A 25,743-nucleotide genomic window follows, 5' to 3' on the forward strand; every position below is an offset into this window, starting at 1 on the left:
TCCTTGGCGGCCGCTTATCGGGACCTGGAGCCTGGGGCTCGCTCGGGCCACTTCGGAGGTGGGGTGCCCCCGGCCTCTCGGCCTGGGGCTCGGTCACTCAGGCACGGCTGGCTGCCGGCGGAGCTCACGGGCGCGTCACTGCAACTCCCCCTGGCTTCTGCTCCGCGGCTGCTGAGTGAGCCCTCATCTGGGACTCTCCTCAGCTCTTTCTGGGACAGTGGCGCAGCTGCCCCTCTGTTGGTCTTCCTTGGTCTCTTGTGTTCTGGGGGCCTCTGGATGTCTGGAGTTTTGATCTCCTCCATACCTGCTTCATGCCCTGGAGGACGGGGCTGTGGCCCCCCCCACACCCTCTAGCAGATCATTACATGAAGGAACCTTTTAAAAAAACAAGCGCGTCCATGCTCACAGGTGTACACACGGGTGATCACACCCACAAACTACACCCTTTTTGGCTCCTACCTCAAAGCACACTGTGTTCTGTTGATCTTATGTGCTGCACAATAATGTTTAATATTTAGTATTTACTGTCATATTCCCATATATCATTGTGATGTTGTTTATTCTATTACTCTTGTTCTCTTCTGCTTGTTTTCTTTTTTCTTTCTCAGCAGGTGATCCAGGTGATTGATATATGCATTTTTTTTTCTCTGCCCGTTCTGTTGGTTTTTGTTTTTTGCCCTTCTCCCCCGTCCCTCTTCTCAGCTGTTTCTCTTTCCCTCTTTCTTTCTCCCCTTCTTTCCCCCAGTCAAGTCTGTCCCGTATTCAGTAAGTGAAAATAAAATAAACAATAAAAGGTGAATCAAATGGACCATTACGGCAAGGCTGGGATGGTCAATTTGGTAAAGTAAATCCGTTGGGCATCTTTCTTTGCCTTTAGACAACAATTCTGATGGCAAAAGAGCCAAACGGGACAGGCAAAAAAAAAAAAAAAAAAAAAAAAAGAGGACTGATTGCAATTTTCTTGGATTGATTCTGATAGCCCATACAGATTTTTGCTGATTCCAGTTTCCAGAACTAGAATTGACAGCATATACAAACCAAAAAATAACTTTTTCTTCAATATTAAATTCTATTTTTATAATAAAATGAATTGTCACACTTTATATGTCCACGTTTAGCTGTGTAAGGGGGGTTTAACTGCCTGATTAGGTCTGTCTAATGTGTATGCTAATGCAAATGTCTAACAACATTAGCATTAGCATTTGCAACGTAAGCGTTTGCCTCTGAGTGTGCGCACAACTATCTGATAACAGCAATGAGCTATGTGACATTAACCGGCCGGTCCCTTGTCAAGTATGCTGGAAACTGCTGGCTTGTCAATTAGAGCATGTATTTAATTCAATTTTATTTTTATTTGGCCAAATCTCAAGAAGAGTTGCCTCAAAGTGCTTTATATTGTAAAAAGACCCAACAACAATACAAAGAAAACAGAGAAAACCCCAACAATCAACAAACATCCTGTGAGCTAGCACTTTGGTGACAGTGGGAAGGAAAACCCCCTTTTAAAAGGAAGAAACTACGGATTCAAGGTCACCTGATCCAATCCTAAATATAGGCTTTAAAAAAGGACATTTTTAAGCCTAATCTTAAAAGTAGAGATAGTGTCTGTCTCTCGAATCCAAACTGGAAGCTGGTTCCACAGAAGAGGCGCCTGAAAGCTCAAGCATCTGCCTCCCATTCTACTTTGAAATACTCGAGGAACCACAGGTAAGCCAGCAGTCTGAGAGCACAGCGCTCTAATGGGGTGATGCAGTGCTATAATGTCATTAAGATCAAATGGGGCCAGATTATTCAAGACCTCGTATGTGAGGAGCATAAAAGCATCTCTGCTTTTATCAGGAACAGACAGTACCAGAGTCAGCGAGGGGCCGCCATCTACTGCGACTTATTTTGCACATATTTTCACAAAACCAGAACAACGGCATTTAAAACCACAAACGATACTAAATTATTATCGCCCATAACATCCTTGAGACTGAAGGCAAGTAGTACTCTGTCATTAGGAACTCAAATCACAGCATCAAGCCGAACGTCATGTGCCGGTAGAGCACCGAAACCCTCCTCTACAGCGAGACAGTCTTCCTCCTGACAGGAGGAAAGTAGAGATGAAGACTGTGGGTAAGCTTAGTGAAAATCTGAAATAGTAATTGTGCTGCCAGGCCATCAGAGGTTAGATGAGAGCCAAAAAGTTGAATCAGATGTCAAAAGTTGAAACTAAGGAGGAGAGTGGGATGCTCCTTCCAGCTTGCAGATTGGCCGAAGGTCAGACAGGTTAATAGGTGAGACGTGTGGGTGGAAACAGAGGGTGCTTTGATTTTCACTGTGTATCTGGACAAAGATGTATGATAATGATACTTTTATCCTTTAAGTTTTACTTTTTTCTTGGTGGTAAATGATACTCCAAAGGCTAAAAACAAAACAAAATCATTGGTCCCAGTGGTTTTTGTCTTTTTAGGAAACCTTCATATTGGTGTTTATACAAATGAGGAATTAATATGTAAAATTCTATCTAAACTGTATCATGGTTACAGCCAGGTTACTGGGACATTTGTAACACCTGTTTATTACTTTAACAGAACACATATCTAAATGTCACAGACCAGACTGACATACACAATGTGCTCTGTCCTCCTCGAGTTTCTTACTTCACTAAAACAGAAAATAGGAAAAAAAACTTATAGGTTCAAAAAATAGAACAAACATCAAAAGTTTATGTGCTTCTAGTTGCCAAAGATAAACACAAACCTCTCCACAATGAGACTTTTTCGTCTCTCACTTTGCACTACAATTTCACTCGTGTGTCACATTATAATGTTTATAAAATGCAAGTGCAGGGGCTCAAGTGGGCTGGAACTATCCGGAGCAGCGTCCTGGCGACCTTCATTATATCCAATAGGCAGACTTCCTTCGAATAAGTTAATCTTTTATGCACTGGAGCCTGGTTTCGCCTCCAGAGACATCAGGGATATACAGTGGCTTGCAAAAGTATTCGGCCCCCTTGAACTTTCCCACATTTTGTCACATTACAGCCACAAACATGAATCAATGTTATTGGAATTCCATGTGAAAGACCAACACAAAGTGGTGCACACGTGAGAAGTGGAACGAAAATCATACATGATTCCAAACATTTTTTTACAAATAAATAACTGCAAAGTGGGGTGTGCGTAATTATTCAGCCCCCTTTGGTCTGAGTGCAGTCAGTTGCACATAGACATTGCCTGATGAGTGCTAATGACTAAATAGAGTGCACCTGTGTGTAATCTAATGTCAGTACAAATACAGCTGCTCTGTGACGGCCTCAGAGGTTGTCTAAGAGAATATTGGGAGCAACAACACCTTGAAGTCCAAAGAACACACCAGACAGGTCAGGGATAAAGTTATTGAGAAATTTAAAGCAGGCTTAGGCTACAAAAAGATTTCCCAAGCCTTGAACATCCCACGGAGCTCTGTTCAAGCAATCATTCAGAAATGGAAGGAGTATGGCACAACTGTAAACCTACCAAGACAAGGCTGTCCACCTAAACTCACAGGCCGAACAAGGCTGATCAGAAATGCAGCCAAGAGGCCCATGGTGACTCTGGACGAGCTGCAGAGATCTACAGCTCAGGTGGGGGAATCTGTCCATAGGACAACTATTAGTCGTGCACTGCACAAAGTTGGCCTTTATGGAAGAGTGGCAAGAAGAAAGCCACTGTTAACAGAAAACCATTAAAAAGTCCTGTTTGCAGTTTGACACAAGCCATGTGGGGGACACAGCAAACATGTGGAAGAAGGTGCTCTGGTCAGATGAGACCAAAATGCAAAACGCTATGTGTGGCGGAAAACTAACACTGCACATCACTCTGAACACAACATCCCCACTGTCACATATGGTGGTGGCAGCATCATGCTCCGCTTCTCTTCAGCAGGGACAGGGAAGCTGGTCAGAGTTGATGGGAAGATGGATGAAGCCAAATACAGGCCAGTCTTGGAAGAAAACCTCTTGGAGTCTGCAAAAGACTTGAGACTGGGGCGGAGGTTCACCTTCCAGCAGGACAACGACCCTAAACATAAAGCCAGGCCAACAATGGAATGGTTCAAAACAAAACATATCCATGTGTTAGAATGGCCCAGTCAAAGTCCAGATCTAAATCCAATCAAGAATCTGTGGCAAGATCTGAAAACTGCTGTTCACAAATGCTGTCCATCTAATCTGACTGAGCTGGAGCTGTTTTGCAAAGAAGAATGGGCAAGAATTTCAGTCTGTAGATGTGCAAAGCTGGTAGAGACATACCCTGAAAGACTGGCAGCTGTCATTGCAGCAAAGGTGGTTCTACAAAGTATTGACTCAGGGGGCTGAATAATTACGCACACCCCACTTATTTATTTATTTGTAAAAAATGTTTGGAATCATGTATGATTTTCGTTCCACTTTTCACGTGTACACCACTTTGTATTGGTCTTTCACGTGGAATTCCAATAACATTGATTCATGTTTGTGGAAGTAATGTGACAAAATGTGGGAAAGTTCAAGGGGGCTAATACTTTTGCAAGCCACTGTACTTGCTCAGTAACAGCAACAACCTCCCACACCTTCATTCAACTCATGCCCTTTTTCTTCCTATCGCTATGATGCCTTCATGGTACATATGTAAATAAAGGCTTTGCCATATACAATGTCATGAAAAACTATTTTCCTTCTTCCTGATTTCTTTGTTTTTTCCCATATTTGTCACACTTACATGTTTCAGATCATCCAACAAATTTCAACAAAGACAAATTCAATTAATAGCAAGCGTTAATAGCAAGCAATAATTGGCAATAAGTTTCACTGTGGAGTTTGTGGAGCTCAATCTTTGTAAAGGCAAGTGTTTTTTAGTATGAACATCCTATTTAAGGTTATGCCAAAGCACCTTCACTGGATTAAGTCTGGACTTTGATTAGGCCACTCCAAAACCTTCATCTCGGGGGTTTGTTTGGCCATTCAGAGGTGGAATTGTTGGTGTGTTTTGGATCATTGTCCTGCTGGAAAACCTGAGTGTGCTTGAGCTTCAGGGCACAAACTGATGGCTGGACATTTTCCTTCATAATTTTCTGGTAGAGAGCAGAATTAATGATTGCATCAATTAACAGATCAATGCACTCTCAAGGATACTTGAGGGTGCATGGGAGTTTGCCCACCTAGTCTACATCTGTTTTGTGGATTTGGAGAAGCATACGACCGTGTCCCGCGGCGTGTCCTGTGGGAGGTGCTCCGGGAGTATGGGGTGTTCGGCTCATTGCTACAGGCCATTCGATCCTTATACAACTGTTGCAAGAGCTTGGTCTGCATAGTTGGACTCATTCATGGTGGGTGATGAGCTCTGGTATGGCTGCCCTTTGTCACCGATTCTGTTTATAATTTTATGGAGATAATTTTTAGGTGTAGCCAAGTGGCGGAAGGCTTTCACCTGGTTGGTCTCAGAATCTCATTTCTGCCGGGAAAAGGGTGGAGTGCTCACTCCAGGTCAGGGACGAGCTCCTGCCATAAGTGGAAGAGTTCATGCATCTCGAGGTGTTGTTCACAAGTGAGGGGAGAAGGGAGCGGATTGGTACTGCGGCTGCAGTGATTCAGACACTGTACCGGTCTGTCATGGTGAAGAGAGAACTGAGTGTAAAAGCTAAGCTCTCAATGCACCGATCGACCTACGTCCCTACCCTCACCTGTGGTCACGAGCTGTGGGTAGTGACCAAAAGAGCTAGACTGCGGATACAAGTGGCAGAAATGAGCTTCCTCATTTGGCTGACCTCTCCCTTAGAGATAGGGTGAGAAGTTCAGCCACCCCGGGGGGGGGGGGGGGGGGGGGGGGGGGGGGGGGGGCTCAGAGTAGAGCCACTGCTCCTCCATGTCAAAAGGAGCCAGTTGAGGTGGTTCAGGCATGTGACAAGGATGCCTCCTGGGCGAGATGTTCCAGGCATGTCCCACTGGGAGAAGACCGCGGGATAGACCCAGGACATGCTGGAGAGATTATATCTCTTGGCTGGCCTGGGAACGCCTTGGTGTTTCCCCGGACAAGCTGTAGGAGGTGGCTGGGGAGAGGGAGGACTTGGCTTGTCTCCTTAGGCTGCTGCCCCCGCGACCCGGCCCCGGATAAGCGGAAGAAGATTGATGGATGGATGAATCAATTAACAGAAGTAGTTCACATCCTGAAGCATCTAAACAGGCCCAGACCATCACACTACCACCACCATGTTTGACCCTTGCTTTGATGTTCTTTATATGAATTTTTTGTCTCGTCAGTCCACAGATTATTTTCCCAAAAGTCTCGGGATCATCAAGATGTGTTTTGGTAACAGTGAGGTGGGCCATTTTAATCGTTTTGATCTTTTTGTTTTTCACCTTCGAACTCTTCCATGGATGCCATTTTTACCAGTCTCTTTCTTATTGTTGTTCCTTACTTTATTTTGAAGCAAACATTCTCCTTTTCCAGTTTGTTTTGGACTTTTAACAGTTTCACAACCACTTTGCAATTAGTTTAAGTGAGTGTGCAACTGTGGTAAACTGCTAGTGACCAAAGAAATAGCTAGAAAATTCTGGATGCAGCACCACATCCAGACTTATTATTATTATTGTGACTTATTACACCAATCAACTGCAAGTAATTTCCTGCGACCTCTTGCCAAACAGTTTGATAATACACGTTTTCCAGGCGACCATTTACCAGTCTCTAGGCCTGACTGACTGAAGTTGTAACTACAGAGCTCAAAGTGTGAGAACACCATCTGTTAAAACCTTCTGTTTGGCAGGGCCAGCTAATCACAAAAATGTTAATTTAAAGGGGTCTGGTAGCTATTTTGGCTTATTTCAGACAAACAATGACCTGAGCCTCGGCACCAAAGCCAACTACACTACAGGTGCAACTTCTCGCTTAATGTAAATAAGGACCGAGTAGCTTTAGTAAGAATATAAAAGCAAAGACGTTAAAACGTTTTTTGTTGAAAACTATTTGGGTTGTGTTCTCTTCACTAAACTGTATTTTAACCTCAATTAATGATTATCTTCACAGAAACATTATCCAGTTTTCATAAAATACAGATTATTCTAATACATATTCTGTAATTACTGACCATTCATCTCAAAGATGGTTTGATTCATTTGCCAGTGTTGTTGTTCTGGCTGTAGGAGTGTTTACACACCACTGCTTCCCCATCCAAGACGTTTCACATCCCGCATTAAACCGCTTGCTAAGTATTGATTGTGATGGACAATTGGAGTGTAACGGGGCATAAATGATGGGTTGGAGGATGGCTGCAACTCACGCCTCGGTTTAACAAAGCAACATAAACAACGTGACAGGCGGGGCTTCTGTCAGTAGCTGGTACCGACACGGCAGATTGCAGGATTTAATATTAGCTGGTTGGTGCTTTGGGTCGTTTGAGGCGATGATCTGTCTCCTTTAACAACCCTCATAAAACTGCACACTTTCTTTTGCCCGTCTCCTCGGCAGCCCAAACCCCCAAGCCACCCCCCCTCTTTTGTCCTATCTCCATCGTCCGCCACCTCCACTTCCTCGTCCTCCTCCCTCTCCTGCTCTCCTTCATCAGGCCCTGCAGTAGTGAAATGTGGGCGTCCATACTCCACCTATCTGTCAGGGGCCCAATGGTGCGCTGCTGCTCTTCCTGCTCATGATCAGAGGTGTCATTAGTTTCACATGCCAGTGACACACACACATCCATTAGGTTTAATAACCTCCGTACTGCCTCATGTCTCATCTTCACTGGGTCAGTGGAATTGAAGCGATACCTCCACTGGTGAGATATGAAACTAAATTATCTTAGTCTAAAATTAAGGTCATCCTTAACGCAGCCTATGGGCACACTAAGTGAAAAACTTTTAGCTCTACACTCTAGCATATGCAGACTTTTCCATCATCTTAAATTCTTCTCATGGCTACATTTTTTTGTCTTTGCAATAAATCACAAGAAGCAAACAGTGGCACATCTTATAACCTAGAAGTCAACTTTAGTGTAATTTGCCTCTAAAGTGTTTTAACAGTAACGACAAATTAAGTAGGTACATCTCCCTGGTGTGAATGCCCCAGTCCACGTGCACACCCACACGCATTCATGAATATCAAAGCGCACGCAAGAGACGCGCACATATCCAGACTCAGCCCGGCGGGAAGGGCAGACCTGTATTCGATTTTCCCTGCGCCGGCTGAAGGCCTCGGGCAGGTCATCCCAGTTGGTTAGCTTGATGTCCAATGGGATGAAACTCAAGTTCAGCGAAGCTCCGTCCTGAAAGATGAGGAGACAGAGACGAAGGAGACAGCCTGAAGCAAAGTTACCACCATCAAGTAAAGTATTGTAGAGTTGTAACTAATATTATTTCTAAACATCTTTAGCCTGACTTATAGTTTGTTACTCCACATTTGCCCTTCATCATCTAATATGAAGTCTTTGGAGGCAGCCATGCAATCTGTAGCTTTTGAAACATTTTAATTCCAGTTCAGTATAAAGTGCCAATTCAACACAGTCATCTCAAAGAGCTTCATATTTACACGGTAAATATTGAGGAAGAACAACAACCTCTGACAGAACCTGGCTCATGGAGGGGCAGCCTTCTGCATGACTGGCTGACTCCCTATACCTGTGTACCTGGATTTTCTCTAACCCCAGTTAGACGAGCCGTTAGTAAAGGGTAAGGATGGATGGAAAGAGACCTCAAACCAAACCAAAACAAACACAAGAAACCTCAATAATTTAAAATGGCCAGCAGAGGGCAACTCTTCTGGTTGCTGTAAGGTGTCCAGCAGTATAGAGGGGAAAATGGCCTTAGGTTCCACTGACCTGTGATCAGTGAACACTTTTCTGACAAGCTTATGTGCTCAGATGCTACTTTCAAGTCATACTGAATAGAACAGGAAGCTTATTTTGAAAATGCTAGATATAGCGTGAAATGGAGGCAGATGATTTGCTGTGGCAACCCCTAAAGAAGAAGAGGAGTACTGATCAGGCTGACAGCTCATTGGCTAACAGCTTATCAGTCTCAGGTTGTTAGCTAATGAGCCTGCTTTGTCCCTCGGTCACATCTAGTTTCAAAACACTAAGATCGCTACGACACAAAGGGGACTTCACTAAACAATAAGTGCTCAATTATTGCCATCGTTTATATGCAGTTTATGATGCTGACCAAGTTTCCTTGATGAAATGAGTTGCAGATCATAACGCGCAACTATATAGTTTTATTCACATACATATATATTTTATATACTATCTCTAAATTGCGTGTAAACACAGCCAAAGATACAAAATAATTCTGCTGAATTAGAAACTGTGCGCCTTCATGGTTATATGAGTTTTAAATAACTATATGACTATATTTATAAATGTACATTTTTATGTAAATTATATGCATTTATGTGTACTTATGTCAGTTCCTCACAACTGAGTCCACTAAATGAAAGCCATGAGACACAGCTGAATAAACACAGTCAGAAATACAGTAATGAGCTAAAAACATCTTAATTAAACTACGATCGATGTTACCAAGCTTCACATGTCATTAAGCCTTCCATTATAGTTTTAAACCTGCCAGGGAATCATTTGTGTATGACTGCCAACAGTAATAAGGATTACAGCTATGTTACAGATCAGCAACCATTCCCAAACACAGGCACAAGTATTGTTTTACAGCAGCCATATAAAGATTCATTCAACTAATATAAACTGATCTGAGAAACATGAATAATTGCATATATATAAAGTAATGGTAAAAACAGCTTAGCTATATGAGTAAAATTATAACAGCTTTAATACCTTGGTAAGTATTTTATATATTAAAATAGTTAAAATGAATTCACTAAACTCCCCCAAAAGCTGAGAAGAATGGGTAAATGGTAAAACCCAGAGCTCAATAAAAATGCCTCAACACTGGACCTCTAACCCTAACAAAATTACATGAATATTCATTTTTTGGCAAGATTCAATTCAATTCAATTCAACTTTATTTATGCAGCGCCAAATGACAACAACAGTCGTTTCAAGGAACTTTATATTTTAAGGTAGACCCTACAATAATACATAAAGAGTCATATGACCCCCTATGAGCAAGCACTTTGGTGACAGTGGGAAGGAAAAACTCCCTTTTAACAGGAAGAAACCTCTGGCAGAACCAGGCTCAGGGAGGGGCGGGGCCATCTGCTGCGACCGGTTGGGGTGAGAGAAGGAAGACAGGATAAAGACATGCTGTGAAAGAGAGACAGAGGTTAATAACAAGTATGATTGTTATGGATGAAGAGTACTTCATCCATGTGAGGTATCTGTTGTGTTATACCAGATAAAAAACTGAGAACCGCTGAAGTAGATCATTACTTAGTCTTTGTATAAAAGGTAATGGATGCTTCATAAACATGTATAGTTATAGCCTATATTTTCCTTTGACAAATGCACTTGAAATTTGAATTTAACACTCAAATTTGAATTTTTTTTTCTCTGAGATACACATTTCCACCTGGATAGATTTCAAAGCAGAAGAATATTTAAACAATTCACAAGAAGCACAGAAACAGTAAGATCAGTTTTCTAGTTCCAACAGGGACTAAAATCTTAGGTAGAAAGTGGTTTCAAAGCAACAACTGCTCACAGATGCCTCAAAACTTTTTCTTCCAACACCTGTGAGACGAGAAGTCTAACGGGATTTATATACTGTAGAGCTGTATTAGATATTTCTTTCTTTCGTACAGATTGATATGAATATTAATTCTGGATTAATTATCTGATATTTTCGTCATTTTTTCTGGATGTCAAATTATGAATAAATCACAGCGAGATGCAATAAAACTACCTTGAGGTTGTTTTAAAGGTGTTTTAGGCACACACACAATCACAAATCCACAATTTACTTGAAAATATTATAAATGATATTAAATAATAGCTTTATTAAGGTCCCAAATTCTATGCACAGTAAAAAAAATTTCAGTTTTGCTCAGGTACAGCACCACAATGGATTCAAATGAAATAATCAAGTTGTGGCAGAAATGTAGACTTTCAGCTTCATGGAAAAATGTTCCATGATTGTTAATAGATTTACAGCCACACAGAAATATTAGCAGTAGCAGAAACTTTAGCAGTGTCCAAATCAATCTGAAGTATTTGGTGCATTCCTCCCCAGTTTTGGAACATTTTTTCCTTTGGATCTTCTACAAGATCAACTTGTAGAAGATCCAAAGCATGCCACATCATCTGTGAAACATGGCAGAAGCAGTGTGATCCACGAGCATGTTCGGCTGCCAATGGAATAGAAGTTTACTGAGGATGTGAACGCTGATAGAAGTAGCAGGAGGAATGCTGAAGAGTAAACGGCTTTACTCTGCTGAGATTTAGCCAAATGCTGAAAAACTTGTGGGACAGTGATTCATAGCACAGATGGCTGAACAGCAGCAAGACCCACAAACGAGCAACAACTGATGGCGCTGCAGTGAAAGCCTGGCAGAGCATCTTAAGGTAGAAAAATCAGCATTTGAAGATGTCCGTGGTTACTGACTGTATAAGACTGCATCCGAGTATTCGAAGAATTCTTATGTTTAAAACTGCATTAAAATCGGTGGAGTTCTTTGCTTTTTGTGGAGCACTTTACAGAACATCAAACAACAGCTAGGTTGGAAAATGAGCACTTTCAAGTCTGAAGTCGTTGTCTGCTGGAAAGGGGTGGACCCCTACTCCAGGTTGGAGATAAGTTGCTGTCTCAAGTGGAAAAGCTCAAGCATCTCAGGGTCATTTTCATACGCAGGAGGAGTGGAGCAGGAGGAAAACAGATGAACCTGTGCAGCTCCTGCGGTGGTACAAGTAATTAACTGGCTTGATATGGTAAACAGAACTCTGATTGTGAAGGTAAAGCCGTCAATTTACAAGTCAATCTCTGTTCCTACCCTCACCTCTGAGCTTCCTCATGAGGTGGGCGTCTGAGCTCATTTGTAGGGCGAGGATGAGGTCCTTAGCCATTAGGGAGTACAAAGCTGCTGCGCCACTGCATCAAAAGCTTAGGTGGTCTGCGAATCTAACTAGGATGCGTCTCCTGGACACTTCCCAGGTAAGGTTTTGGAAATGTCCAACCAGCAGGAGCTCATGAGGAGGAAAAAGAGAGAGCTGGACCTGAATAATTTAAATAAAAAGGATGGATGTACTGACATACGCAGGCAAAATACCTCAAATTATGTCACTGTCCAAATACTTATGGATCTGCAAAGAAGAAAAAAATCTGTAGTTTTGGCTAAGATACCCTCACTCCCACTCACAAGGCACAGAGAGAGAGACCCATAAAAACTATCAGAGGGTCTGTGAAGCAATAAATAGTGCTCGAACACGCAGTGACACCACTACACTGCGCACAGGCCCTTCATGCTTGGACATTTCTGAGTGGCTCCTCGTGTTTTCCCTTCCAAGCAGTTGGTGAGACGTGGGATTCTGCCGCTGACTCACTGGTGTAACCGAAGCAAACAGAGATACAACCGTTCGCCGAGCGTGCATTGGAGCGAATCACGAGGCAGCGCCGTTGTTTCACTCGCCCGATGAGGAGAAATGTCAGGACAATACTGTGGTTATATAACTTCAAGCTAAGGAGGAGGGATACATCGCAAAGAACCTTGCCGACGCTATCAAATAAATGTTAACTATGTGTCAGAGAAGGTGGGCGTCTCTGTGTGAACTTTCTTTTTTCTCATTAGCTACAACAGAATAATTTCTTGTAATGCCGTGCATTTCTCTTTTAGATAGCAGACATTAATGAGAGCCATAGTCAAATGCTTGTCCTGCACTGTATCCTCCCAGTTCTTACAATCAGTTCTCTTCTCTCTGGGTGCTGGACACCTGGGCTGAGAATACTGCAATGTCTATGCTTAATGAAGTTTAGAGGAGAGGAAACAGTGTATCGATTTAGCTTAAAGCACCGCTTTTCATGTGGAGACTCTCTTGCAAGGATGACGTAAAAAGCTTGTGGATTACAACGCTCTGTTATCAGGAGACATGGGAAGTAAGTAAAGTTAAATGAGATCAGTGTCCTCTCCTCTCAGAAGAGCCACAGAGCTGTTTGGATCAAGACAAGCGGCCTGTAAAAGTGGCCTGTAATTACATAAACTAACTCCAGACAGCAAGGAGGATGAAAAACTAATACTAGTGAGTTTTTGAAGGGTTCAGGAGAGTAGCTGTCCACTGGCCATGCCTGCTTATCATAATGCTACTCCAAACACAGCGGTGACCTCATTTAAAAGGTTTAAGTTAAATGTTTCCAATGAAAGTGCACAGTGAGGGTCAATAAGTGAGGTACAGGTACCAGGTCCCATCGTATGCCCAACTACAGGTAATTCATATGTTGCTGTATCATTTGAATTATTTGATATCAGAAAGTTTTGATCCCAAGCTTAATCTCCAGACTGAAAACTTCATTTTTAGTCATCTGCTCTGAAGCATTAGGACTCAGCGAGCGTGAGGGCTGTAATTAATGCTGACATTTTAAACTTAGCTTGAAAGTTTGCAGCCCATGAACAGCGCTAATAAAAAGCTTTACAGGGTTCAAACTACAACTGAATAGTTCTTTAGGACTTGGGCTTATTATAAACCAAGGGACACGGCACTGAAGCCTGTTGAAGAGACAGGCTTGGATCTGAAAGCAGTATAATAACAGTATCAATACGTAAATGTTAACAAGTGGACTGCAGGGTGCTAGTTAACTTGCAAGACCCCTGTTAACTATTATAATGTTAGCAATTTGTTTACTGCGGTTTCTCAAACAATTCTGCCATGACGTATTTCAGAAGCTGAAAAAAGGCCAAAATACCTGGATGTGTTGCTCTCACCTATAAAACTCTCAGAGACTCTTAGTGAAATAGCCATGAATTAAACGCTCTTTAATCCTCACAGAGCCATAGAGCAACAGTACAACTATCTACTTCTTCTGTACAACTCCCGTGCGGAAAATAAAAAGTAACTGCAGGACCTAAACTGTCTGTAATTAGAAACCGAATATACAGTTTTGCAGCGTTCACATGCAATTAGTTTCATTGTGTGCTGTAGCTCATTCTGCACCAAAACTTTAGGGATTGTCTGCAGAGCAATCAGATTTTTAATTATCAATTTACAGAACTTGAATTTAGTTTCATTTAAATTCTGTAATCTGGCCACACTTTCTTTCTTTATTGGTTGCCATGGTAATTCCTGTGGTAACCAAGGAGCTCATTAGTGATCTTGCTTGTTTTATCCACCTTTATTCTAACATATGTTTGAAGATCCTGTTTCTCTTGTGACAGCATGCATGCATGCATTAGTAACAAAAATAATGAGCATTATGAAGAGGATAAAAAACCAGGAATAAACCCATAAGAATATACCTCACTGTAATTATAGGTAATCATACCGCAGCGGCTTGGAAGCATCTGCATAATCACTGTAAAAAATAACCACAATAAAGAACATTTACCAGGTTATTACTGCTTCATTAGCACTAACTACTGCCAATTTGAAGACTGACAAGCCACTTACCCTCAGAGTTAACTTCAATCAAACAACATCGACTGTACCAAACAAGAAAGAGGCTGATGGGCGGATTCAGGTAAAAGCCACAATCTGGTTTCAGCTCTCAGAGCCACGTCAGGCATGAAGATGATGGTCGGAGAGGACAGGCAGGAGGCAGGAGAAAGGATAAAGCCTAAAGGTTAATACCTGCCGGCAGCCGGCACATGGATTTGGAGATACAAATCAACATTAGGAAGTTTTTTTTTCCTCTTGCGCTGTACTCGCAGTGCAAAGACGCCCATGTGTTTATTTGGATTATGGTAAAATAAATATCATGGAGAGTCAGGGGAATGGTGGAGCGAGTTGTGCTGTAACAGCATGAAGCAGGATTAGAGCCCCGCTAGATGTGACTGAAAAGAGGCACACTATGCTTCCCACTAACAAGCTCATGAGGAAAGCAACTGAAAATATTGGTTTCATTCAAACATAAGATATTATTATTATTATTATCATTATTATTATTATTATTATAATAATATAAATAAAAGAAGTATGTTTATTTTCAGGTTGAATAAAATGATGATCAGCCAAAACATTAAAACCACTGACAGTTGCTTTTAATGGTCATCTCTTTGCAAAGCCATATGCTGCTGAGAAGCCCTTGGTCCTGGTGGTATTTACAATACTTGGACATACTTTAACATGTACCACCCACCTAAACAATGCTGCAGAAGAAGCACATCCCCCTATGACAATGCACCCTGTCACACCGCAAAGAATGCTCAGGAACGCCCCAGGCATTAACCCGGCTCCTAAACTCAAAATTCCACATGATGTCCTCAAACAAAGACAGTCCACTGCACCCCACTTTATATTCCACAGAAACCAAATGATCCACATCCAGCGTGCCTCCAGCACTATTTATTTAAGTGTATGTATAATTTGTACTCCTGATTATAGGACATCTGAAATATATTTAAACCTATGCATCCAATTCTTAAGTCAATAAAGATGTTTGCTGTCCAATCATTCTACCACTAAAAAGAACTGCTCAAAGAAATCACGAAAGCCCAAAATGACCATGAAATTCATACTAATGAGGAGTGGATGTAAATTTCTGACCACAGCTTTACATACGTATACACACACATACCAAATACAGGGGTTAGCTTTCATGAGTGACTAAATCTGACAGACAGATTAATGCCCATTACTTGAAATAATTAATGTTTTAGCCAAGCATTGCTACCAGTGATAGCATGGAGAAACCTGCTCAGTAATATAAAAATAATGTGAGGCAATCGTGGTGCAGACTATTTCATGCCAATCAGACGGTGTAATCTGTGACTTTTTTCAGTTTCAAGTAAAGAAATGGGAAAGAAAATTGATACTTTGTTACTATTTTACATGGTAACAAAGTATCTCAGGATTGATTCTGTTATGTGAAGACAAAGAAAAAACATCCCTTGAATTAGGAGACTTTTTATGCTTTTTTAATGCAAGATCACTTGAGCAATAAGCTCCTTTGAAGCAAACTATAAACAAATGTGGGGTGGCTCAAGACATTGGTTTATTGTGGATATTAGCAGTGTTAGCATCAACTCTGTTCACTATCAGCTTTACAAATGTGCTAAAATAACTGACTTTGTTTTATTTATCAGCTAGGATCATGTATTGTGACCATGCATACTCATTTTTTACTTTTTTTGAAATATCGTGTCAAGAAGAACCCAAAAAACTGTTTTTTAGGTGTGGCCATTCTGAGTCCATGGGTAAATGGTCTTAGCTCCTCTGACCTGTGCCTTAAGTTCATGACTTCAGTTTCTAGTTTCAAGTCTTATTAATCAAAACGTGTAGTTTATAAAATGAAACTCTTCTTTAGTGTCCAGATGGATGATAAAGATGTTTTGGCTTCATAACAGGCTGCTAGTATACGAGAGTACAGTATCTCTCTGTTTACAGTCACTCCTGATGTTTGGTTCCAAAAAGCTAAGATGACGACAGTGAAAATGGGAAACAGAAAACCTTTAGGCGACGTCATTGTAGGTACGTTTATCACTTATACACAGTCTCTGGTGTTCGCTCATCAGGCTCACGTTGCACTGGCTTCTAAAAATATGGTTGCATCCAGTTTCAATAAAACCAAGATGATGATAACCAAAATGCCAACGTTGAGGCTTTACAGTCCAATAACCAAGGGTCTATCATTAACACACAGCTTATGGTTAATTGACTCATTTTTCTCTTCAAAGTCTTTGTTCTGCACTTCTCTGCTGTCACTAAAACTCCACATGCACATCCAAAAGCCTGATGAACGTATAGGTACTGAAGTCTTTCCAGATATTCTAAGAATAAAACAGTCATCGATGTGTGCAGGTCCTGACAAATGTGGATTGCTATACTGCTCCATTATTCAGTGGCCTGTCACATGTAACAACAGCGCAAGAAAAGTCTGAGAAATCACAACATGCCAAAGTAATTGTAGTCCAACATATGGCGTTTCTGAACTATCCTCAGGTTCTTCACCACACTTATCAGCTCTTCCTGGTCTTGACAGGAGTCAAAGAACCCACCCACCAAAGAGTAGGGCCAGTGAACCCTTGAATAAAACAACTGTTTGCTGTGTAGTAAATGGATATAAAATTACTAATACTCTCAATATTTCTCATTCAAGCCTCTGTGACAAATCTTCCTCTGATTGTGCCTCGAGTAGCCCCTGTGTGAATACTTTGCCTTGTCCAGGATTATCCCAATGTGACAGCTTTCCAGCCAGAATTCCTCCACTTTATCATTTAAACGACAGCGGGAGACATTTATCTCCTCAGCTTATCGTCTCAGCCACGCGTACATGACACTTGTCTATTGCTGTCAGGTTAAGATTCCACTGGTGATTCAGTTCAGCGTCTTGCTCTTCTTTATGTAAAACCCTCTTGTCTCTTATCTGAGTTAGTGGGGAAGGAATTTGATCCCTCATGAATGAAGCAAAAGGGCGTTAAGTATCACAACGTGATCAATACAAAGGTCTGTTGGCAAGTGGCACTCGAGGGGAGTGCCAAGAATGCACAGGAGTGTAATCAGAGCCATACTGCAGTTAAACTTGCTTGTATTAGTCTGCTGGTGGAAGGACGCGCCACAAGCTTCAATGGTGGAAGGCGCTAAAAGAACATTTGGCTTGAATACTGAACAAAACACCTGAACTCTTCAAATAAAAGTGCCTCATGGGTTACTATTAGGCCATTTATATTAGTGCTGATTCTCCTGAACGATAGCCGTCGCCACTCAGACAGAACCTCTGCATCAGCACTGAAGAAGCAGTCAAAACCAGATGGGAAGAAATAAGAAAGTGTCATCTCGGCCCGTTATCGCAGTTCATTTCAAATATAACGTGTTACCGGTGACTGTTATTTTGGCTGCTGCACGTGTATTTGTAAAAGTTTCCCTCTGTCAATCATAGAAACATGATTTACTCAGATTTCTAGCAGGCAGGTTCCAGCAAAATATGTTTATAGTGCTGTGAAAAAGTATATAAAGTACTTCCTCCCTGATTTCAATTCAATTCAATTTTATTTATATAGCGCCAAATCACAACAAAAGTCGCCTCAAGGCGATTTCTTAGATTTTTGCATAATTGTTTCACTAAAAATTAAAATTCGAGAAAAATTATCCGAGTAAATGCAAAATGTAGTTTTTAAATGATGAAAAAGCTATCCAAACCTATGTGCCACCTAAACCTCATAAATGGCTGTGCCAGGACAAAAGTCCAGATAAATTAGGATTTTATCAGGATCAAAGCTGTGAGTGCAGTGCCAAAAATCCGGCAGTGTCCTCTAGCGCTTCCTGGACACCTACTATGTGAGGTTTATCAGGCATAAAATCTTCAGTGTCCTACAGAAGAGCTGGAGGGGGTAGCTGGAGAGAAAGAGGTCTGGGCATATCTGATTAGACTGCTGCTCCTGTGACCCAGATAAGTGGCAGAAATTGGATAGATGGAAGCTATCATGACATTGAACTGACTCAGTGATAACAGTAACATTTAAAACCCACATTACTGGTCATACTAAGGCCTCCAGTCACACAGACCAGTCAGAGACTACATAGAAAAATGATTGGTCGGCGAAGATGCTGTCATTAAATGAAATTGTTGAAAGAAGGTGTTACATCGAAAACCTCCTTGTGGTTGTTTTGGTTGCTATCAGATTGCTGCAATTGCCTGTATTTTGTATGGAAGACTCCAACTTCAACTTGTCTCCACACTTGCCAACTACTCGCTAAGACACGCGCTAACACTGTGAAGAATTTGATGCAAACCAGAAGCAGAGAATATGTTTCAAAATGTTTAACTTGAATCTTGAAGAGCAGTCTCTGCACCCTTATTCAAGTTTCACAACTACTTAACGAGTTTTTGCAGACAAATCTGTGTCTTCCATGCAAACTATAAGCGATTGCAGCAACCTGCTAGCAACTACGCAAACCCAAAGAGGTTTCTGGTGATGTTTGTTTTCCAAAACTTCCAACCAGCTGGGGAATATAGATTTTTCCCTAGCGACCAGTGGTTGCCAGGGTTTTACTGACCAGTCTCTACACCTGCATGACTGAGCCATAAGTAATACTAGTACTAATACGAATGCAAACTTTTTGTTGGCCCAGCCAAAAAAACCCAGATGCCATATACAGGGTTATTTTGGTATGTCAAGTTCAATATTTAAAACTGTTCGGCTGCCTCCTTCAGTTTTTACTTTAGGAATAACCTTTTGTGCACCAAATATATTAAATAAAATCCTTAGACGACCGCTTTACTGGCTGCTGACAAATACAGGAGAAGTGTAGATAAAAGAGGAAACGTTAGAAGACGGCTTGGAAACTGGTGGCACCTTATTAAATCATATTGGCAATACGCTGGTAAATCCTAAACCTTTAATTTGTATTGAACGGAGGGATATGAATGGATTTAAAAAGCTTTTCTTTCACCTTTTACTCCACAGCAAAGGAGCCTGGTCCACAGAGGCGGCGAAGGTTGCTGCTTTACTATTTTTGAGAGGCAAAAGGAAGATCAATACAAGAGTAATTGGCTGAAATAAACCCTTAACAAATCTCAGCATTATTAATAAAATATTTTTTTCTTATGTCTTTGGAAGAAATCCATTACTGAAATTGACTTGAATGCTTCAGCAGTAATGCACGCACAGCACAGAGGAGGGGAAAAGGCAGCATGTGATGGAGTTAGTGTGGAGCCAGCACGACGGCCTTTGTTACTCGTTTTGGAAAATTTGGGGAGAATCATGCTGGGATCGTTTCTCCAGCATTCCCTTTGGAGCAGAAAATAGTCAGTTTCAAATATATTTGCACCACTGGACATACTGTATGTGGTTTAGGTCTGGGTAGCACAACCAAGAGGCAGGACACAGGACGTCCAGTCACTAGTGGTGAAGCACAGATATTACTTTTTACCAGTTTTTACTAGCAGTTAGCTTGTTAAAGTGTTGTAATGCTAAGAGAAGAATTGAAAATGCAGCAAAGGTTAATAAAGGTGCATATCAAGCATCATGTAGCTTTCATTATAGCCTGTTTTTTCCTGTTCGTTAAAAGCTCGTTAAAACTGCCTTTTATGTTGTTTCTACACTAATTAACTGCACCTGTTTTAATCGCAACTACTTTTTTTCTTCTTAAACTTTGACCAGAACAGCTGGTTACACTGATAACGCTGCAGATTAAATGATTAAAAACGATTATCTGCAGCTCAAACCTGAGCAGATCTTGAACATGGAATCAGGTAAATTTCACTAGAACATGAGGATATAAAAGAAAACATTAAGTGGACATCACACCTTTATGTGTACTTTTTTGGCTTTTTAGCTATTTTTTTGTTGCAAGAATTGAAATGGAGGATATTACACCACACGTCTGACTTTCACTTAGAGTAAGAGGAGCTGCCGTCTCCTCACATTTAATGCAGCACAAGAAAAAGAAGCATTTTTTAAAAGCTTTGTCTTATAGAAATATAAGACAAAGTGTTATAAGAGTATTTATCAGCCAACAAGTACTGCGCAGGGGAGGAACGCAGCTGAAAATCATGATGTGGGTTATTAAGCTACTAACTAAACTACCCAAACTGTTGTGCACGCAAAAAACAAAAACATAACAAAAACATAACAAAAACATAACGTGGTGCTTTGCCTGTTATTTGTACTTTTGTTTGTGGCAGGAAAATATTTTTATTTTCTGCTGCAATTTAGTTAGCCAGTCACAGCCTGTCACCGTCACAACATGACAATGTGTTGTATTTGAAAATTCAAGTTGAATTCACTTATGTCCACGACAGATCCAGGGAAAATCCTGTCCCAGTATGAAAAGGCTCATGAAATAATAGAAGCTGGCAAAAAAATGTTTGAAAAAGAGTTATAATTAAACTCTTAGCTACAACTCTTCCACAGTTCACACAGAGCTGTGCAATATCACAAGTCAACTGTCAAGTAACTTGCTTTTTTAATACTTGAAACTTATGGATTTACTGCAAAACATCGAGAAATGTCTGTCAGAATACAGGTATTAATTAAGTCAGTGTTAGAATAATGTCTTATGATCTTGTTCAGAATCACCAAAACAAATGAACCAGCTGCTCACAGGCAGCTGTGGGTCAGATAGTAACTCGCTTGGGTTCTTCTTCTTTGGGGTTGTGTGTGTTAGGGTCACCATAGTGGATCATCTGCCTCCACCCTGCCCTCACATCTCCTTCAGTCACACCAACTTTCTGCATGCCCTCCTTCCCTGCATCCATGCATATCAGGCCGCTCTCTTCTTTTACCCTTCATCTTCAGTCCCTTTGTTTGGTGTCCCTATTCTCACCTTTACACTCCTTCCATTACTTTTATAGCTGCCTCCGAACATGCCTTCCTGTACTCCAGCAGCAGTTTGGACTGGCACCGTGTTGGAACACAGCACAGGTGGGAGTCATTGTTAAACTTGGCAAGATCCTGTTGTTCAGCAACAACAGTGATTGTCTTCTTCCTCTGTTTGGCCACCACTACTATGTCCAATTGGTTAGGCATCACCAGTTTGACCTTCTGACTCTGGAAGTCCCACAGGACCACCCTAGGGGGCACAGATCTTCCTGTATCCTATGCCCGCTACTTGGCTATGATGCTCCATGTACTGTGTGCCCTGCCTGCCAGCGTCTTGCACCCTTCTGTAATGTGCTGAATTATTTCCGGAGCATCTCTGCACAAACTGCACCTTGGGTCTTGCCGTAGTGTAGTATATCTTGTGCTTGGAGCTTTTTCCTGCACTGCCATGATCTGTGCATCTGTGCAGTCCAGCTTTGTCCAGCCATTTTCAATATCTGGATGAATCCTGCACTCCACCTGAGCTCTGAGAATTATCCAGATAACTGATGCCCCAACCTCCAATGAAATCCCCTTCAGTTTCTAAGAGAAGAATTTGCCCTCATATCAGAACAAGCCAAATCTCCTTCTGCTCCATCCCATGGACCTGAATTGCCATGGTGTTTCACCCAGTGAAACCACTTGACCCCTTACTGGCAGCCCTCTTGGTAGATTCCCTTTGCCATCACTGGTTCATAAGCAAACAGTTAGTACATCAACTGCTGAATTTCCACCACTGTTTTTTTTTTTTTTGCCGTTGTGCTATCACACCAATTTGTTTCTGGCCCTTAGAGAACCTAAAATAAAAGACAAGGTGTGCAGCACAGAGTGGCAGAAAACACAAAACGACTGAATCTCACTGTGAGTTAAACACTGACTTGCATTTAAGCTCAGAGTAATTCTTTGGCACAGATGGACAATATAGGCAGGTGCAACGTTTCCTGTAATGGCACAACCTTGAGAGGAACAAGAATTATTGTGAGAACACACACAAATTCTCTGGTTCCCTTATGAGCTCAGTCTATGATCAAATATGCACAATCAAACAGACAGGCGGCGGTACCTTGGAGTAAAGATATATTCGGTCTGTGTACCGGCTGGCGCAGAACTGCAGGCCTGGGTAGAAGGGATGGGCGTTGTTGGCGTCCTCGCCACCATTGCCCCCATCATCATCATTAGCATCAGCCGCAGAAGACAAACACGGCAGAGCTCCGCAGTCTGCAGGGAGAGAGGAATAGGCTGACTAATATCTCACTGAGCATATATTATTGACTCATTATTGGTTTTCACTGCTTTATTGGTACTCTGTTTGCTCCTCTGGTGATGCAATGAGTAGAAGAGACATTAAACTCCCGCAGCTTTTAAGATTTATTATACTGAGCACAATATTGGGAAGATGTGGCATTTGTAGCAGATCATTCAAATATGTATGCATATACACTAGATGCATGGAAAAACACCCATATATTGATGCTTATTGCTTTCAAACACTTGATTAAGAATCTGAAATGAAAATGTTGAAGCAATTATCTCTGACATTTTCATATAAATGGGAATCAAAGTCAACATTCTTGCTATCAGCAGTTGATATAAGAGCAAACAAACGTGGCGGTTTAAACACTCTGCTTTACTCTAAAAGTAGACCCAACAGATTATTGAAAGAACAGAGGAATTTTGCATCACTAGAAATAAGACTGCCTAGGACAAAAGATTAAGTAATAAAGTGCTTGAAATAAGTCACACCTTTTGTGTATAACTTATTAAAAGAAATGAAAATTAACTCGCTTAACAAAGTAATAGCCCACGTTTATTGTTTTGTTTTTTGTGAAACAGGTGGTGGCAGATAACAGTTGATAACAGTTTCAGAATCAGCTGTAAAAGCTATTCAAAGAGAAAATCGCAGAATTTCTTTGTCCTGCTGGTGTAAATTCTGCTTCTAAATGGGAAAACATGAAGGCATTTTAGGGTGGATATACATAATTTGTCACAGTCTAGCAGTTTTGTTGTTCTCAGTCCTTAGTTTAGTTTTTTTAAATCTGATTTTAGACTTTTTAGATTCATTTGTTTTTTGTTTCAATTCCATTTCTAGTTTTGATTCAGGTCTGGATTTGATTTTCTGTATATTTCTCTGAGTAATCTTGTAGTATTTCTAGATGTTTTGGAACACTAGTTTCTATGTAGATTCATGGGTTATAATTAATCATAAGTTTAATGCTAAGTTAACCATATTTTGTCAAATCTCTGTGGTAGATTTTTTTTATCTGCCATGTTACTTCCTGCTTTATTTTGATAGTCCTACTTCCTCTTTATCTAGTTTTCTGATTCTATTTAGCTGTGTCTCGTTTTTCCTTTTTTGTATATACAGTGCTGTCTCCCCCTTAGTCCTTGTCAGAGTGTTTATATACATCTCTCATGCATTTCCTCGTCGTTCCATGCGTCAGTATTTTTCCAGCTTTATTTCTCCTGTCGGACTTTGTTTTTCCTTTTGGACTTTCTAACAGCCAGCCTTTGACATATAAACACATTTCATTTATGCTAGTTTAGTTTTTTTTACTGTGCAATTAGTTATCACAGCGAATTAATTATTTACATGTCTAATAAACCAGGCAAAATGAATAGCATGTTACACAGTTTGTGTCTTTCCCTGCTGTTATCCTCATATACAGTCTTCCTGTTAGTGCTGTGCTGCATGGGGACGCTCCACTCACTCAGAGTTAACAGTATACATGTGCAGCTATCCCACCGACACAGAGGAGAAAAACGGTTGGCTTAATTTAGGAAGAACAATCTTAGCTATGGATTAAGACAACAACAAATCTGTAAATGAATTATGTACAAGCACTGCATCAGAACTTCTTTTTTCCCTTACAAAAAAAACCAGACCACTGGGAAGCATAATGTTTGGTTTATTAAAAAGAAGAAGCGGGTAAAGCTTGAAAAACTCTTGGAGATGAATCTCAGGGTCAGGGCGCCGTCTCACTGCAGAGTCTTCAGGCTGAATCCTCCTGTGGTTCCTGAGCGGAGAGAGATAGCAGAGAGAAAAAGACAGTAAATGTTAGACATGCCTGTGTAAGCTTAGCCAGGTAAATGCATTAGGAGATGATTTTTTTTATTACCCTGTAATACAGTATTAGTATGCCAACACACATATTTATTTAGCCTCTATGTAATATTTTCTTAGAGCCGCTGTCATATTTTAAACTTACCTTGTGTCTTCAGTCTCATTTGGTTCCTCGACGTTCTGTTGGCAGAGCAGAAATACAATACAGGTAACTGTCAGGAAGACCACGAAGCCTAAAAACAGTGTTTACAAGACGTCTCAAATAAAAGTATTTTATTTATAACTATATATCACAAAAACCGCTACTTGTTTCCACGACTGTTGTGCAGTTATCGTTTTATCAGCTGACCAGACAAACACATGCCATCATATTACAGATGCAGTACTGGCTAATATTAAATTTGGTCAACTCAGCAAAAAGCTATGGTTAAAAAATAATTTGCATTTAAAAGTAACTTGGAGCAACTAATTATGTGTTGCTAGCTTAATCTGGTGTCAATTAGCATGTCTAACATCTACATCTATAATCCACTATAATGTTTGTATTAGCTAGTTATATAGTTTTTTTTTAACATCTTACCTTTTAAAATGCTGATATAGCTCTATTGTGCAGATAGCATACGTTACTAACTTAAGAGAACTATTGCAAGTGTTTGTGATTTGCCATTGGAATAGATCTGGAATTGAATTGGACCCGGTGTAGATGACAAGATTCCAATGTCCCAGTCTACATTATCATGAAGTCTGGGTCCAGTCATGTAGACAGACTATTACTAGAGTAATGGGGTCTTGCCTAAGGGCGTGACATGGCTGATCAACCAATTAAATTTGCCTCCTGATGTGCATGACTTTTCCATCTTTAGGCTGTAGGGATAATAATGTGTTGATGTGCTATAAGTGACTTTTTGCATCATAACTGAATCACAACCATTCAAACAATGGGCACAGTTAAAAATTCAAAAACAAACAAAGATTAATAAATGAAATCTTTTTTTAAAATATGATAATCTAAAAGTTTTGAAATATTTCTTTTTTAAAAAGGACAAGAAAGTAGATTAGCCTGGTGTTTGCATGGCGTCCTAAATATCTGTAACCCATACTGACACATACTTTTCTATTAAAAAGGTCAAATTAAAAAAAAATGAGCATGAAACTAACTGCTAGCATGCTAGTCATCTACAAGTTACAACCTGTCCTACATGCAGCACCTGTTAGCTTGGCTAGTGAAACAGAGTTCATAAAAGAGGTTATTTAATACACGCGATTGTACCAATGAGTCCAAGTACATATAAAAAAAAAAGATTAGAACTGGTGAAATATAAACATTTGGAAGCC

At 40.7% G+C, this 25,743-nt stretch overlaps 1 protein-coding gene across 5 annotated transcripts in view; it reads right to left on the reverse strand.

Moving 5' to 3' along the window:
- The window catches only part of zranb3 (zinc finger, RAN-binding domain containing 3), a 127,989-nt gene that overhangs the window by 25,126 nt on the left and 77,120 nt on the right, over positions 1 to 25,743 (reverse strand). For all 5 annotated transcript variants that reach the window (XM_080878117.1, XM_080878118.1, XM_080878120.1 and 2 more), the window contains exons 15-16: positions 22,411 to 22,565; positions 8,155 to 8,259 (exon numbers count right to left, since the gene is read on the reverse strand). In XM_080878117.1, coding sequence (XP_080734243.1) covers positions 8,155 to 8,259; positions 22,411 to 22,565 — 260 coding nt within the window. The remainder of the gene's footprint in view (positions 1 to 8,154; positions 8,260 to 22,410; positions 22,566 to 25,743) is intronic.

This window comes from Rhamphochromis sp. 'chilingali' (assembly GCF_963969265.1).
Source record: "Rhamphochromis sp. 'chilingali' genome assembly, chromosome: 3".
In the NCBI taxonomy this organism is placed as follows: Eukaryota; Metazoa; Chordata; class Actinopteri; order Cichliformes; family Cichlidae; genus Rhamphochromis; species Rhamphochromis sp. 'chilingali'.